Source organism: Drosophila takahashii, chromosome 2R, assembly GCF_030179915.1.
Source record: "Drosophila takahashii strain IR98-3 E-12201 chromosome 2R, DtakHiC1v2, whole genome shotgun sequence".
Classification (NCBI taxonomy): Eukaryota; Metazoa; Arthropoda; class Insecta; order Diptera; family Drosophilidae; genus Drosophila; species Drosophila takahashii.
Window position 1 is genome coordinate 43,749,832 of NC_091679.1, and position 11,175 is coordinate 43,761,006.

General features: G+C 43.9%; 5 protein-coding genes across 6 annotated transcripts; 3 read left to right on the forward strand and 2 right to left on the reverse strand.

The window, feature by feature from the left end:
• The first annotated feature begins 104 nt into the window (after positions 1-104).
• Brca2 (BRCA2, DNA repair associated) lies at positions 105-3,209 on the forward strand. The gene is made up of 3 exons (XM_017145211.3): positions 105-933; positions 989-1,051; positions 1,112-3,209. Exons 1-3 carry the CDS (start codon positions 111-113, stop codon positions 3,073-3,075), a joined length of 2,850 nt encoding a protein of 949 aa, XP_017000700.2. The 5' UTR covers positions 105-110; the 3' UTR covers positions 3,076-3,209.
• Positions 3,210-3,370: 161 nt separating this feature from the next.
• Ir60e (Ionotropic receptor 60e) lies at positions 3,371-5,062 on the reverse strand. The gene has a single exon (XM_017159801.2). The coding sequence runs from the start codon at positions 5,060-5,062 to the stop codon at positions 3,371-3,373; it is 1,692 nt and encodes a 563-aa protein (XP_017015290.2).
• Positions 5,063-5,591: 529 nt separating this feature from the next.
• Positions 5,592-7,430, forward strand: LOC108069671 (small integral membrane protein 14). Of its 2 annotated transcripts, none has more exons than XM_017159840.3 (4): positions 5,592-5,728; positions 6,385-6,489; positions 6,555-6,600; positions 6,951-7,430. In XM_017159840.3, the coding sequence occupies exons 2-4, from the start codon at positions 6,418-6,420 to the stop codon at positions 7,163-7,165; spliced, it is 333 nt and encodes a 110-aa protein (XP_017015329.1). In that variant the 5' UTR covers positions 5,592-5,728; positions 6,385-6,417; the 3' UTR covers positions 7,166-7,430. The 2 variants fall into 2 exon arrangements, with proteins under 2 accessions (XP_017015329.1, XP_017015328.1); XM_017159839.3 differs by lacking the exon at positions 5,592-5,728 and adding an exon at positions 6,156-6,314.
• Positions 7,418-9,415, reverse strand: LOC108069670 (zinc finger CCHC domain-containing protein 8 homolog). Its single transcript, XM_017159838.3, has 4 exons — positions 9,115-9,415; positions 8,375-9,055; positions 8,202-8,321; positions 7,418-8,142 (listed from the first exon to the last, which is right to left on the reverse strand). The coding sequence occupies exons 1-4, from the start codon at positions 9,292-9,294 to the stop codon at positions 7,492-7,494; spliced, it is 1,632 nt and encodes a 543-aa protein (XP_017015327.2). The 5' UTR covers positions 9,295-9,415; the 3' UTR covers positions 7,418-7,491.
• A 587-nt stretch (positions 9,416-10,002) lies between these two features.
• Positions 10,003-10,733, forward strand: LOC108069652 (uncharacterized). The gene has a single exon (XM_017159805.3). The coding sequence runs from the start codon at positions 10,243-10,245 to the stop codon at positions 10,663-10,665; it is 423 nt and encodes a 140-aa protein (XP_017015294.2). The 5' UTR covers positions 10,003-10,242; the 3' UTR covers positions 10,666-10,733.
• Positions 10,734-11,175: the final 442 nt, after the last annotated feature.

Genomic DNA, 11,175 nt, shown 5'->3' on the forward strand with positions numbered 1-11,175 from the left:
ATATCGACACCTGCCCGGTCTCACATCACTAAGCTATCGTTCACCACTATCATACAAAACGTAAACAAGGGCCACTTTATTTGTAGTTAATTGATTAATTTAAGGGAATAATGGATCAGGATGAGGAGCCAGCGAGTTCTAAGACTCCGAAGGATAATGCCCCTGCAACGAACCAGCTTTCCCGATCGAAAGGAACACACCTATCTGTGGATAAGCCAGGTAATCAACGGTTACCCGGTAATATAATGGCTGAAATGGCCAGAATATACCAAGCAGATCGCGAGAACAGCTTGAAAGTGCGACAAAATCAAGGCCAAGACAGGGGAGTGGCTGACAGCAGTGACTTTGTCGCCCTGGAGGATCTCATCCTGGCCCAAAGCGATCCCACTCCGCAAGAGGTGGTGGAGAACATCCTGCAGGACTTCTGTTCCTCTCCCAGTTACGTGGAGGAGGAGGATAAACCCACCTGCGAGTCGCCTCCATGGTTTCGCTTTCGCAGGAAAAGGATTAAAACATACAGCAGGAAGAGGGTTCCCCAAAGGGAAGATCTCCCTGTGGTCGTGGAAAACGAAGAGCAGGATCGGCTGAGCTGCTCCTCGGATCTGTCCATCCAGGAGGATCTGAATGCTACTTCAACATCCGCCATTTGCGCCTTGGATGTCAATACATCGCAGAAGATCCGGGAAAACCTGCTGAACCTAAGTCAATACTTTTCACTGGGCAGCACAGCCTCAAATCCCCAAATAGATCTTCCACTGAAGGTTCGAAGGGATTCTGAGAAGCCTTCTTGTTCCCGGGAAATCCAAAACCGTCTATCAGACACCAATTCCTCTGGCGAGTGCAGCAATACCGAAATTCAGACCCTAAAAGATGACCTCCTGGAAAACGGCTTCACTTTCGAAGCCTCCCAAATCTGTGATAATAAACCTCAAGGTGAGGAATAATCTAAAAATTCAAGAAGAACACTTGTAACTCTCTCTATTTATAGTTCCAGGCGACACTCTATTTGGCGATAGTAGACAAACTACCACCATTTCGCACTCCCAATTGGGTAAAATAGCTAAATTTATCCCATTTTAAAGACTCCATACTAATAAACTTTTTTTTACAGCTATCAAATGCGATGATTGGTCTGAGACAGATTCGTTTTTGGAGGATTACAACACCGAAAAGATGGCATTAGATGTTGAGGATTCTAAGCCACAGAAAACTTTGATAGATAAAATTAAAACTGAACCTGAGCCTTTGAAAGTAGAGAACCCAGACCTTTCGGTATTGGATGACATACCAATAAGCGAATGGCTAGTCGAAATGGATGTTCCCGACAAGTCGGTAGAGGAAACCAAAGAACCACCGCAAGAAATAGTAAAATTAGAGCCAAATTCTCAGATAACTCGTGAGGAAGCAGAAGATTTCGTTGGCTTTCGTACAGCCTCCAACAAGCCAATTGAAGTTTCAGAGGAAACGCTACAAAGGGCTGCCAAATTATTAGCTGACTTTGAAGGAGGAGACAGTCTTCAACCAAAACTCGAACAAGATCAAAAAGACTCAAGCATGTCAGATTTTGTGGGCTTTCGTACGGCCTCAAACAAAGCGATTGAGATGACCAAAGAGATGGAAAGGAAAGGAGCCATGTTTATAGCCCAGTTCAAAGCTGCAGACCAACCAAGTCAAACCAAAGACGAAGATTTTCTTGAGGGAATCGTTTTCAGTCAATGGCAGCCCATTGATAACCCAGATGTGCCTTCTACTTCAAAGAAACTAATGGAAAAGATACGCAAAAATGAGATTGAGCTTCCAGAAAAGAAAACCCCTGTTAAAAATCATGCCATGAATATTCCACAGCTCGTTGCCTTTCGAAAAACACCGTACAAATTTATAGAAGTGCCGGAAGAAATGCGAGTCAAAGGAGATAAGTTAATCGCTGAGGTTGAATCCGGCTTATATCAGCCTAGTCAAAAGCGTAGGTCACAAACGCAAGAAAACCCTGGTAATCACAGCCAAGTCAACGGAACAACAGAGTTTGTGGGATTCAAAACAGCCAGTAATAAGCCCATTGAAATATCGGAGGAAATGAAAAGGAAAGCTGCCAAATTCATGGCTGAAGTTGAGGCTGGAGAAATAAAGCAACCAATACTAAAGGAGACCACTAATGAATCTGAATTTGTCGGTTTTCGCACCGCCTCCAACAAATCTATTGTGATTTCTGAGGAGATGAGAAATAAGGCTGCGAATTTGATGGCTGAAGTTGCAGCAGGTGAAACCTCTAAAAAATTAACTACTTATAATGATGATCAGACTGAAAATACAGAAGATACTTCAGAATCCTTTGGCTTCCGAACAGCGTCAAATAAGCGCATAGAAATATCCGAGGAAATGAGAAGAAAAGCAGCCAAACTAATGGAAAGTATGCAAATTGCTGAGAACGAAGAGAAATCCTCCAATAGTTCTGATAAAATATCTGTGGAGGAGTTCCGTGGCTTCCAAACAAACGATGACCTTTTCCTTTCCATGGACGAAGACTCCAACGAGTCTATTTTTCCCAGGCTATCGCAAAGAACGCAAAATAAGTTAGATTGTAAGGATGACTCAAGTGTGATCACACCCAAGCGCAGAAGGGACACCTCCGATGGGATTCCCTCGAGTAAAAGGCCTTCGAGGGAAAGGAATTCCCCACTGCCAAATGCTCCTCAAAGCAGCAGGCAATTGATGAAGACCAAGTCGTGCCAAAACGAACTAGGGACTCCCCGGCAATCGCAGGAGATCCACGCCTCACTCTCCCAATTGGCGGGTCTTTCGCCGCTGGACAAAACAACCAAGACTTCGGTGATAGCTCGCCGGAATCTTCTTTCCCTAAGCAAAATGCGCAAGAAGAGCAGCACGACTTCAACTATTACACCAGCTAAACCCCGATTTGCACCGATGCCGGCTTCCACAAGTACTCCGCTTGCCGATAGAAATTCGAATCTAGCGAAGGACTCTAAAGGATCTAGACAGAATGCAGAGGACATGTCTCCCATTTGCATGCCAGCCAATAAAAGTAGGAAACTTGGTTTGAGCCGAAATCGTTATTAGTGAGGTTTACTCCTCTGCCCAAGAAATATAAACCGCAGGACGTTTTATAGTAGGTACAGGAGGATTTAAAGTGTAAGTTTAAATGTAAAAGCGAAAAGTTACCACTTGTTATTTATGTACGAATGAATAATTACGATGATTTTGGTTATAAACTTGATATATTTTAATTGCGTTTCTTGTTAGTAAAGATTCGTTTATTTTTTTTTGTCATTAAAGATCTATTTGGAAAAGAGTTTAAGAGGTAGATGGAGTTCATTTAAAACCTGAAATGTATTAGTTAAATTAAATTAATATTTCAAAGCCTTCTAGCAACCTCTGCGATAAAAACCAAGAGCGACACAGCCAATCCAACGGCCCACAAAACGAAGGCGAAGAAGTAGTAGTCCAGGTCGAATGCCTTGGCTGGCGGCTCATCATCCCGCATCAGGCTGTAGATTCCCTGCTGGATGAGCTCCCTGAAGGTGTCCGCCCTCATTTTGCTGTTGATCCCGTGCTCCTGCAGCCGCCGCATGAACTCACTGGTCATCGTTAAGTAGGGCAGACTGTTGGACACACAGTAGGACTCCAAGGCATAGCCCACTCCCTGGGGAATCATATTAAAGCGCGGCGTCTTCAGCAGATACTGCTGCATGAGGACGAGCTCCAGCCGATCCTCGTACAGCATATAGATGTAGTTCTTGTTCAGGCCATCGCGATATTCCTTCAGCAGGGTGGCATTTAACGAAATGCTATTCCGCCGCAGAGCCAGGGGTATAAACTCATTCCTTTGCACTTGCTTCCGGTAGAACTCGTCGTGCAGATTGGGATACGGAGCATGGGCCAGATCCTCCAGCGTCTTGTACTCCTCTTCGTACAAGCCGGATGTCAGGATGCTGGAGAGCGTGGCCAGGTAAATATTGGTGAGTACAAAGCCCCCGAAGGTTAGAATAACATGAATGGCTATATCCCTCCAGCCGGAAGTTCTGATTCTTTGGTGGCTGTTGTACAGGATGTGGCTGAGGCTGTGCAGCAGGCATTCCCCAAATTCATTCCGATTAGCAGTCAGATATAACATGAGGGTGCCATAAAGAATAGTCGCTATAACTATTAACCACAGGGTCCAACTAAAGGGTCTCGAATAATACAGATAACTGGAAAGCGGTCGGGCATGAGGAGCCATAAAGTATTCGCTGAGGATCGAAAGTGGCGAAGTGTAGGCCACATTCCACCGAAAGTCCTTGAAGTAGCAGATAATATCCACCTTTTTCGTGACTAGCATTTTATATACAGCTGCGTAGGACTCGAGTTCCGGTAAATCGGGCAGGGGAACACTTTCGAGGGAGGCATTATAGCGATAAGTCAGCTCCTTGACAGCCATGAACAAATATCCTGAACGAACCAACTCATCTTGGTCGTTGAAGTACTCAAAATCCCGAGGGGCTAGAGTTGTGCGAAGTGTGCGAACCGGATGTCCTTGAAAATTGCGAATTATCCTTCCTCTTTTGAGATATTCAGAGATATTTGCCAGCTGAATCGTTTGAATGGAAGGATATGGTAGATAACTGTGGAGATTCTGGCGGTGTATCAAAAGTACATTTATAAAACCTTGTTTAAAACAGTAGGTAAAAAGGTCCTTTAAGAATTCAGGTTCCTTTCCGCTTATAAATACTATGTGCAGCTCATGGAGGTCATGCATCAAGTGTGGAAGGATATTAGCCACCTTGGGATCTAGTTTAGAATCCTTTAATTGAACCACGATTATAGCTCTTTCTGTAAAGTTTCCACAAATTCGAAGATCTCCAGCTTCTCTCGAACTTGATGAAATTAAAATCCTAGGAGTGTCTAGTTTATGGAGAACATTTAAGTCCTCTAAATCAATGAACACATTGAGCTCCGTTTGAAAAGCGTGATTGAGCTCATGGAGCACTTGGTTGGATTCCGAAAAAGGAGCACCAACCACCTGGAGAAGAACTAGTGTCAATAGAAAAAAGAACATTTTAATAGACATTAAGCGGCGGATGAAATTAAAATCCTAGGAGTGTCTAGTTTATGGAGAACATTTAAGTCCTCTAAATCAATGAACACATTGAGCTCCGTTTGAAAAGCGTGATTGAGCTCATGGAGCACTTGGTTGGATTCCGAAAAAGGAGCACCAACCACCTGGAGAAGAACTAGTGTCAATAGAAAAAAGAACATTTTAATAGACATTAAGCGGCGGAGGGGAGCTTTTATAGCTCGGTTTTAGGTCGCTCATGACATGGCAATAATCTTTTTGCTACAATTAATATGATAATTGGTCTTGTTAATGACCATCCACAAAAACAAAGTGTTTGGAGGTCGGTTAAATGTTGTAGTTACTGTTTTGATGGTCTTTAAATCATATTTAAAATCAATAGTAAATAAATAATGAGTACTAAAAATCCCTAAATTAAAAAAAACACAACGGAACTTGGTTTTAATGTTTAAATTTGGCGCCACTTATAAATAAACCTTTTCCAACACTGCCCGTTTTATCGATATTTTTCTGCCAGCACTATATGTGCAATTAAGTATTTCCAATTCCCATTCCAGTTGGTAAGAAAAAAACATAATTATTACGCTGCGGGGGCGAAAGTGAACTATAATTAATTGCATACTAGACTGGAGTGCCTGTTCAAGTGCGAAATTCTAGGAGGTAACGCTATTTAATTGACGCACGCCCACAAAACAGGGTTTGTTTACGCCCCCCAATTGGAAAACAAAAACAAAATGGGAAAGTTGTGTTTACGTTTTTCAAAAAAGCAGATAAGGACTTTTGGGGTGGTTTTCAGTTCAAAACCGTAGCTGCCAACGGAAAAGACCTTGTAATTAACTGTGATAAGCCTCGTAATTAAAACTTGTCGTCTTGCTTGGTTTTCTTGATAATCGTGATACCTACACAGAAAGAATTCGCGGGCTTACGTCTGTGTATGTATGTATGTACTGTATAGGAAAGTTTTGGGGTGGACATTGATTGGCTTTTTCTGTCAACTGTCCGAAATTTAAAATTCAATTGTATCTAACTTAAATTGCATTCTGTTTCGGTTCCGGATCCCCGATCCCCGCTTCCAAGCTCTCTTTCCTCCTCTCTCGCGAACCTAAACCCCCTTTATCGGAACCGTGCAAACATATATATATACCATATAGTATAACTCGATTGCCGCTGGCAAATAAATTAGTCTCAGCTGAGTTCGTTTTGTTTGAAAACAGTACTCTTCGTTCTCAGTTCGAGGAAAAGACACGTCAGTCCAGCAGAATAAAATGAAATATTTAAATATTTTACTACAATATAACCCACTTCCTTCTCCGCAGCGCTACTCAGGCTCCAGAAGTAAATCCGAAACCATGTCCGACGACTTCGATGGCTGCGAGTGCGTGTGGTCGCAGGAATATGCGATGCAGAGGCTAATCAACTTTGTGAGTTCCTGATTTTTTGGGTTCTTTAATTCCTAATATCTAATATCCTGTTCCTATCCTTATAGATACGCCAGAATCAGAATGCCTGCTCAGACACCGAGTGTTTCGATGGTGAGTACCATCCGTATGAATATCTTGAAGTTCCCTCTTTCTCGTAAAGCTTTATAAATTTCAAACAAATTATCTTCGTTCTATTTAAAATTTTAAATGTGAATCAGAAAACGCAAAGACCGCCGAGTTAAATGTGATAAGCTTGCCTCTGTTCTAAAACTTTTGGTATAATAGTGTGTATTGTATTGGACAATAACAATCACAGTTTTAAAGTTAGGAATTTCTGACCTAAAGACAAAGTCTTTGATTTGATTGTAGCTAACCACATACCAAATTTCCTAACGATTAGCAAAATATTTTTAAAATATATATATAAGGACTCTATTCTAACTAAATCCATCTATTTCCAGTCACCGGACGCACTTCGCAGCAGGTCGCTGGACGCGGCGATGACAGCGGCGGCTTCACCGTCGCCATGATCTTCCTGATCGTGGCCATGTTCATGTACATCCTGAATCCGAGTACCTGGGGCAACCTGACCAGCAACAAGCGGGCCGTGCGACGCGACGACAACCAGGATGGGTCGCCGCCGCCGCCGCAGCCTCCTCCGCCGGCAATCAACTAGGCGCCGCCGCGGAATCCTGTCCAGCTTCTGCCAAACCTGAGCTTCTACGACACAATTCGCAACTTGCATTTCCTTGTTTTGTTATTTCTCCCGCGATTGAGAGAGTAAATTGTTCACTACGGAAATCCTTTCGCACCTTTACACTGGTTAGATAAATTATACATCCCTTGCATTGTACAAAAACCGCGAGACGGCACACTCCTAACACACAGGCTTAAATTAACAAACATATTTGGAAATTTTTAAAGACACTTTTCGAAAACTACAGGCGTTGGTTTTGTATTTGTGTGTTTTGTACATTTGGTGGGCGGGAGTTAATGCATTCGTCAGTTCTCGTTCTGCAGCTTGACCATCTTTTCGCGCACATTCTTCAGCAGGTCCTTCATCTGCTCGTACTTTCCGGTGGAGTCGGGCAGGTTCTCAAAGTTGATGACGTCGCTGACGCCCACCTTGAAGTTCTCGCCGACGGGCAGGCGATCGTAGACGGAGAACTTCAGCAGCGGAGTGCCCTCGTAGGAGGCCTTGAAGGGAGTCGGTGGATCTTTGGCTGTAGCCGCAGTTTCCGAAACCTCAGCGGTGTCATCGAGGTCAGTCTGTGATATGGATTCATTCGCCGTCGTGTCCAGCGACGTGTTGCACTCCAGCTGTTGGAGTAGCTTCTCCTGCTGGGCCTTTAAATCATCCATAGTTGGTGAGGGAGAGCGAGCGGAGGGTTCCTCTTCCTCTGGCGGCGGTGGTGGCGGCGGAGGAGCTATTTCCGGCAGCGGTGGATCCTCTGCCTCGTCCACCAACTCCATGTCGTAGTCTCCGAAGCTGGTCTGCTCCTCGCTGGGCACGGCAACTTGGTCGTGTGGGGCAGGCAAATCCACCAGCTTCTTGCGTTTGTACCCGTTGATTACGTTTTCGCCCAGCGATTTGATAAAGTTCGCCTTGGAGTGGCTCTCTTGGAAGGGTGGCACATTGTGGTGCTTATAGTCCTTTGGGGAAGGTAGGTTATTAGAAGGGGATAGTTATTATACAAGATTCTTATACTCACATCGAAGAACTTGCCGGTGGGCTGGACATTGAAGCCGGGATACTCGACTATCTTGTTAATATCGTATTTAAAAGTGTCGGACTCTCCATCCTCGTCGTCCGATTTGGTGACCTCGGTGCCCTGCAATTAGGATATATAGTTAGGTTCATACAGAGATTACTATTCCAACTTACATCCGCATTGAAGAGCGCTATGCCCGAGCTCTGGACCTTGGCCTCCTCCAGCCAAGCGGGCGGATAGCCCATCACTCGGAGGCGATAGAACATGAAGGGCAGCTGGCCGCGGTTGAAGCCCATGGCATGGCGCGTCTTGGTGCTGATCCTGCCGGGGCGAATGTGGCCGAAACGCTGCTCAGTGTCCACATGGTAGCGCTCCATGCGACTGCTGTTCTTTTTGCGCGCCCGCATTATTCTCGTGTTGTTCCTGGGCTTCGGGCACTCGCGCAGGGAGTGATCTGTGTCGCCGCAGTTGAAGCAGGAGGATTGGGCCTTCGGCCGGAAGCACTTGTTCACCGCCTCCGCCTTGAGTTTCTTCCGCGCCTCCGTCTGCTCGTCCAGAATGTCCGAGTTGCAGCGCTTGTAGGAGGGAACTTGCGAGGCATTCAGCTTGGCCACCGGCTGCGTGTCGATCATGAAGAGATCTTCGGTTTCCTGGGTGTGTTCCGGCTCCTGAGGATCGCTCCCTGCGAAGGCAGCTATCAGGAGATCCTCTGGGTTCTCCCGGAAGACCAGTTGCTTGGCTTCAAAATTGTGTTTTAAGATCTCAAGCATTTGTTGTTGCAGACTGGCGTAGTCCTCCTTCCTGCGGAATCTCACTTCGAAAACCAGGTTGTCTGCAGGTCCTTCGGTGGCTTCCTAGAAGCGGGAGTAGCTGTAGTTATCCTAGAATCAGATATAGCCCATTTAAAACCCACCTGACTCGAGTTATTATCTTCATTTTCCTCATTTTTGGCGGCAGGTTCGACCTGCTTTTGGGTCACTTCCGCGGGCGGCACGAATTCCACGTCGTCCTCCAGCTCCCCGTCCTCCACGTCGTCTTCCACAATCTCCACGCTGTTCTGGGAGTCGTCTAGCAGTATCACGCTGTCGTCCATTTGTATATTTCCTATTTATTTCTATATTTTCTCTGATAATTCAGATTTGTTTGCAATAGTTTGTTTTTTCCGACTAGGGTTGTCGTGTTTCCAAAAGCGACGCAAAAACAACCCAGTGTTGCTATCGATTTGTGGTTGCGATAGTTGTTATCGATAGTGACCGGTTTGAAATTGACTCCATTGCCTACTTTTGGGGATTTTTAAATATTATTTTCTTATTGGAATTTATAATTAAAATAAATATTAAAAATTGTAATGTCATATTGAAAAATTTGAATTTGAATATCAAATATTTAAAATGTTGGCAAAAAAATTGCATAATATTTTTACATTACAAACAATTTTAAATCTATTTAAAATGCTTAAATATTTTTTAAAGAATTTAAATAAGTTAAAATACATGCTTAGAAATCCATATCGAGTATGATCTTATTAAAATACATTATTGAGCAGGCACTTTTAAATTTGGCGCTGAGCACTTGTACTTCCGCCTTCGGCTTCAGATTCAGATTCAGAAATTATGTCAACTTTTCTCAGCCCATTTGCCATGCGAGTGGAAGCCTTGATTCTCGGGAGCAAAAGACGTCATGTCGTGTCTGATTTGAATCTCGCGAGTCGCCTGCTGAATGCCAACTCGGATCGATCATGAATAAATGTCGCGCAGAATTACGAGAAGGAAAACCCTGCTTCGAACCGCCCAGCCGGTAATTGTGAATTCAACTTACACTCGGACTCGGGGGAATTCTTCCGACAGAACGACGCGTGGAACGGAATGCCGCCGCCTGCCGTATGAAGAGTTTCGATCGAATCGATCGCCAGAAATTTGAATAAAAGCTCGCCAAGATCGGGCGCATCAGGTGCGGCATGCCAATGAGCTCTGGTTTCTGGATGCCAGAGCATCGTCCACCATAAATAGATGCCTTCTTCACGGATTCCGCCACACTCGCAATGGATCTGCTCAAGAGGAACCTGCTGCTCCTGGTCATTGGATTTTGGCTATGTGCCTGTGTGCAGGGCACTCTGGTCATCCAGAAAACCAAGCCAGCCCTTCCGGATCCCAGTCAGCTGCTCGCCAAACTGCCACCAAAGCCGGAATTCCTCAAGGACCCCAGTCAATTGCTGGCCAAACTCATGAAATCCAAGCCAGCTCTTCCGGATCCCAGCCAGCTACTCGCCAAGTTGCCACCAAAGCCTGACTTTCTGAAGGATCCCAGCCAGCTGCTCTCGAAGTTCGTGAAACCTAAGCCCGTTTTCGTGAAACCCGTGGTTGTTAAGCCCGTGGTGGTGATTAAACCCGTGGTCGTCGGCGGAGGAGGTGGTGGTCATGGGCATGGGCATCATGGCCATCATGGACATCATGGCAAACCCTAAACTTAAGATAACCGAATGAAAAAGTATATTTATAAGGGGAGTTACAAATTAATAATAATTATAAGTGTGACGAGAATTTTTTTCAAATTTTATTTTTGGAAAAAACAACAAATAAATAATAAAATGATAAAAATAATTGCTAAATAACTCTACCATTTTAACTTAGTTTTGTTTCTAATTTTTAGGCTGTAAAACAAAGTTATTTCGTAATCAAAGCCTATAAACTAAGAAAAAATCCTAAAACCAAGAAAACAGGACGAGTAAGCATAGAAAATTAATACAATTAAATAATTAAAATTAAAAGTAACAAGAACAATTCCTGATTAAACCGAATAATTCGACAAAATCTATGGAGGATATATAATATAAAAAGTTTAAAATAATTTTTAAAGTTTAGAAAGTTTGCGTTGGGATCCATGTGTCTGTAAATAAAGAACACATCTTTATCCACTTTAAAACAACAAGATGTTTAGTCCTTTGTGCTCCTCCAAAATGAATGAAATAAAGAAA

Excerpts from the sequence above, each read along its gene's own strand:
- Brca2 (XM_017145211.3), top strand. The coding sequence starts at position 111 with ATGGATCAGGATGAGGAGCCAGCGAGTTCTAAGACTCCGAAGGATAAT. Across the intron at positions 934-988 it reads CTGTGATAATAAACCTCAAG|TTCCAGGCGACACTCTATTT; the intron begins GTGAGGAATAAT and ends CTCTATTTATAG. Across the intron at positions 1,052-1,111 it reads CATTTCGCACTCCCAATTGG|CTATCAAATGCGATGATTGG; the intron begins GTAAAATAGCTA and ends TTTTTTTTACAG.
- Ir60e (XM_017159801.2), bottom strand. The coding sequence starts at position 5,062 with ATGTCTATTAAAATGTTCTTTTTTCTATTGACACTAGTTCTTCTCCAG.
- LOC108069671 (XM_017159840.3), top strand. The coding sequence starts at position 6,418 with ATGTCCGACGACTTCGATGGCTGCGAGTGCGTGTGGTCGCAGGAATAT. Across the intron at positions 6,490-6,554 it reads TGCAGAGGCTAATCAACTTT|ATACGCCAGAATCAGAATGC; the intron begins GTGAGTTCCTGA and ends CTATCCTTATAG. Across the intron at positions 6,601-6,950 it reads AGACACCGAGTGTTTCGATG|TCACCGGACGCACTTCGCAG; the intron begins GTGAGTACCATC and ends ATCTATTTCCAG.
- LOC108069670 (XM_017159838.3), bottom strand. The coding sequence starts at position 9,294 with ATGGACGACAGCGTGATACTGCTAGACGACTCCCAGAACAGCGTGGAG. Across the intron at positions 8,322-8,374 it reads TAGCGCTCTTCAATGCGGAT|GGCACCGAGGTCACCAAATC; the intron begins GTAAGTTGGAAT and ends TCCTAATTGCAG. Across the intron at positions 8,143-8,201 it reads CCACCGGCAAGTTCTTCGAT|GACTATAAGCACCACAATGT; the intron begins GTGAGTATAAGA and ends CCTTCCCCAAAG.
- LOC108069652 (XM_017159805.3), top strand. The coding sequence starts at position 10,243 with ATGGATCTGCTCAAGAGGAACCTGCTGCTCCTGGTCATTGGATTTTGG.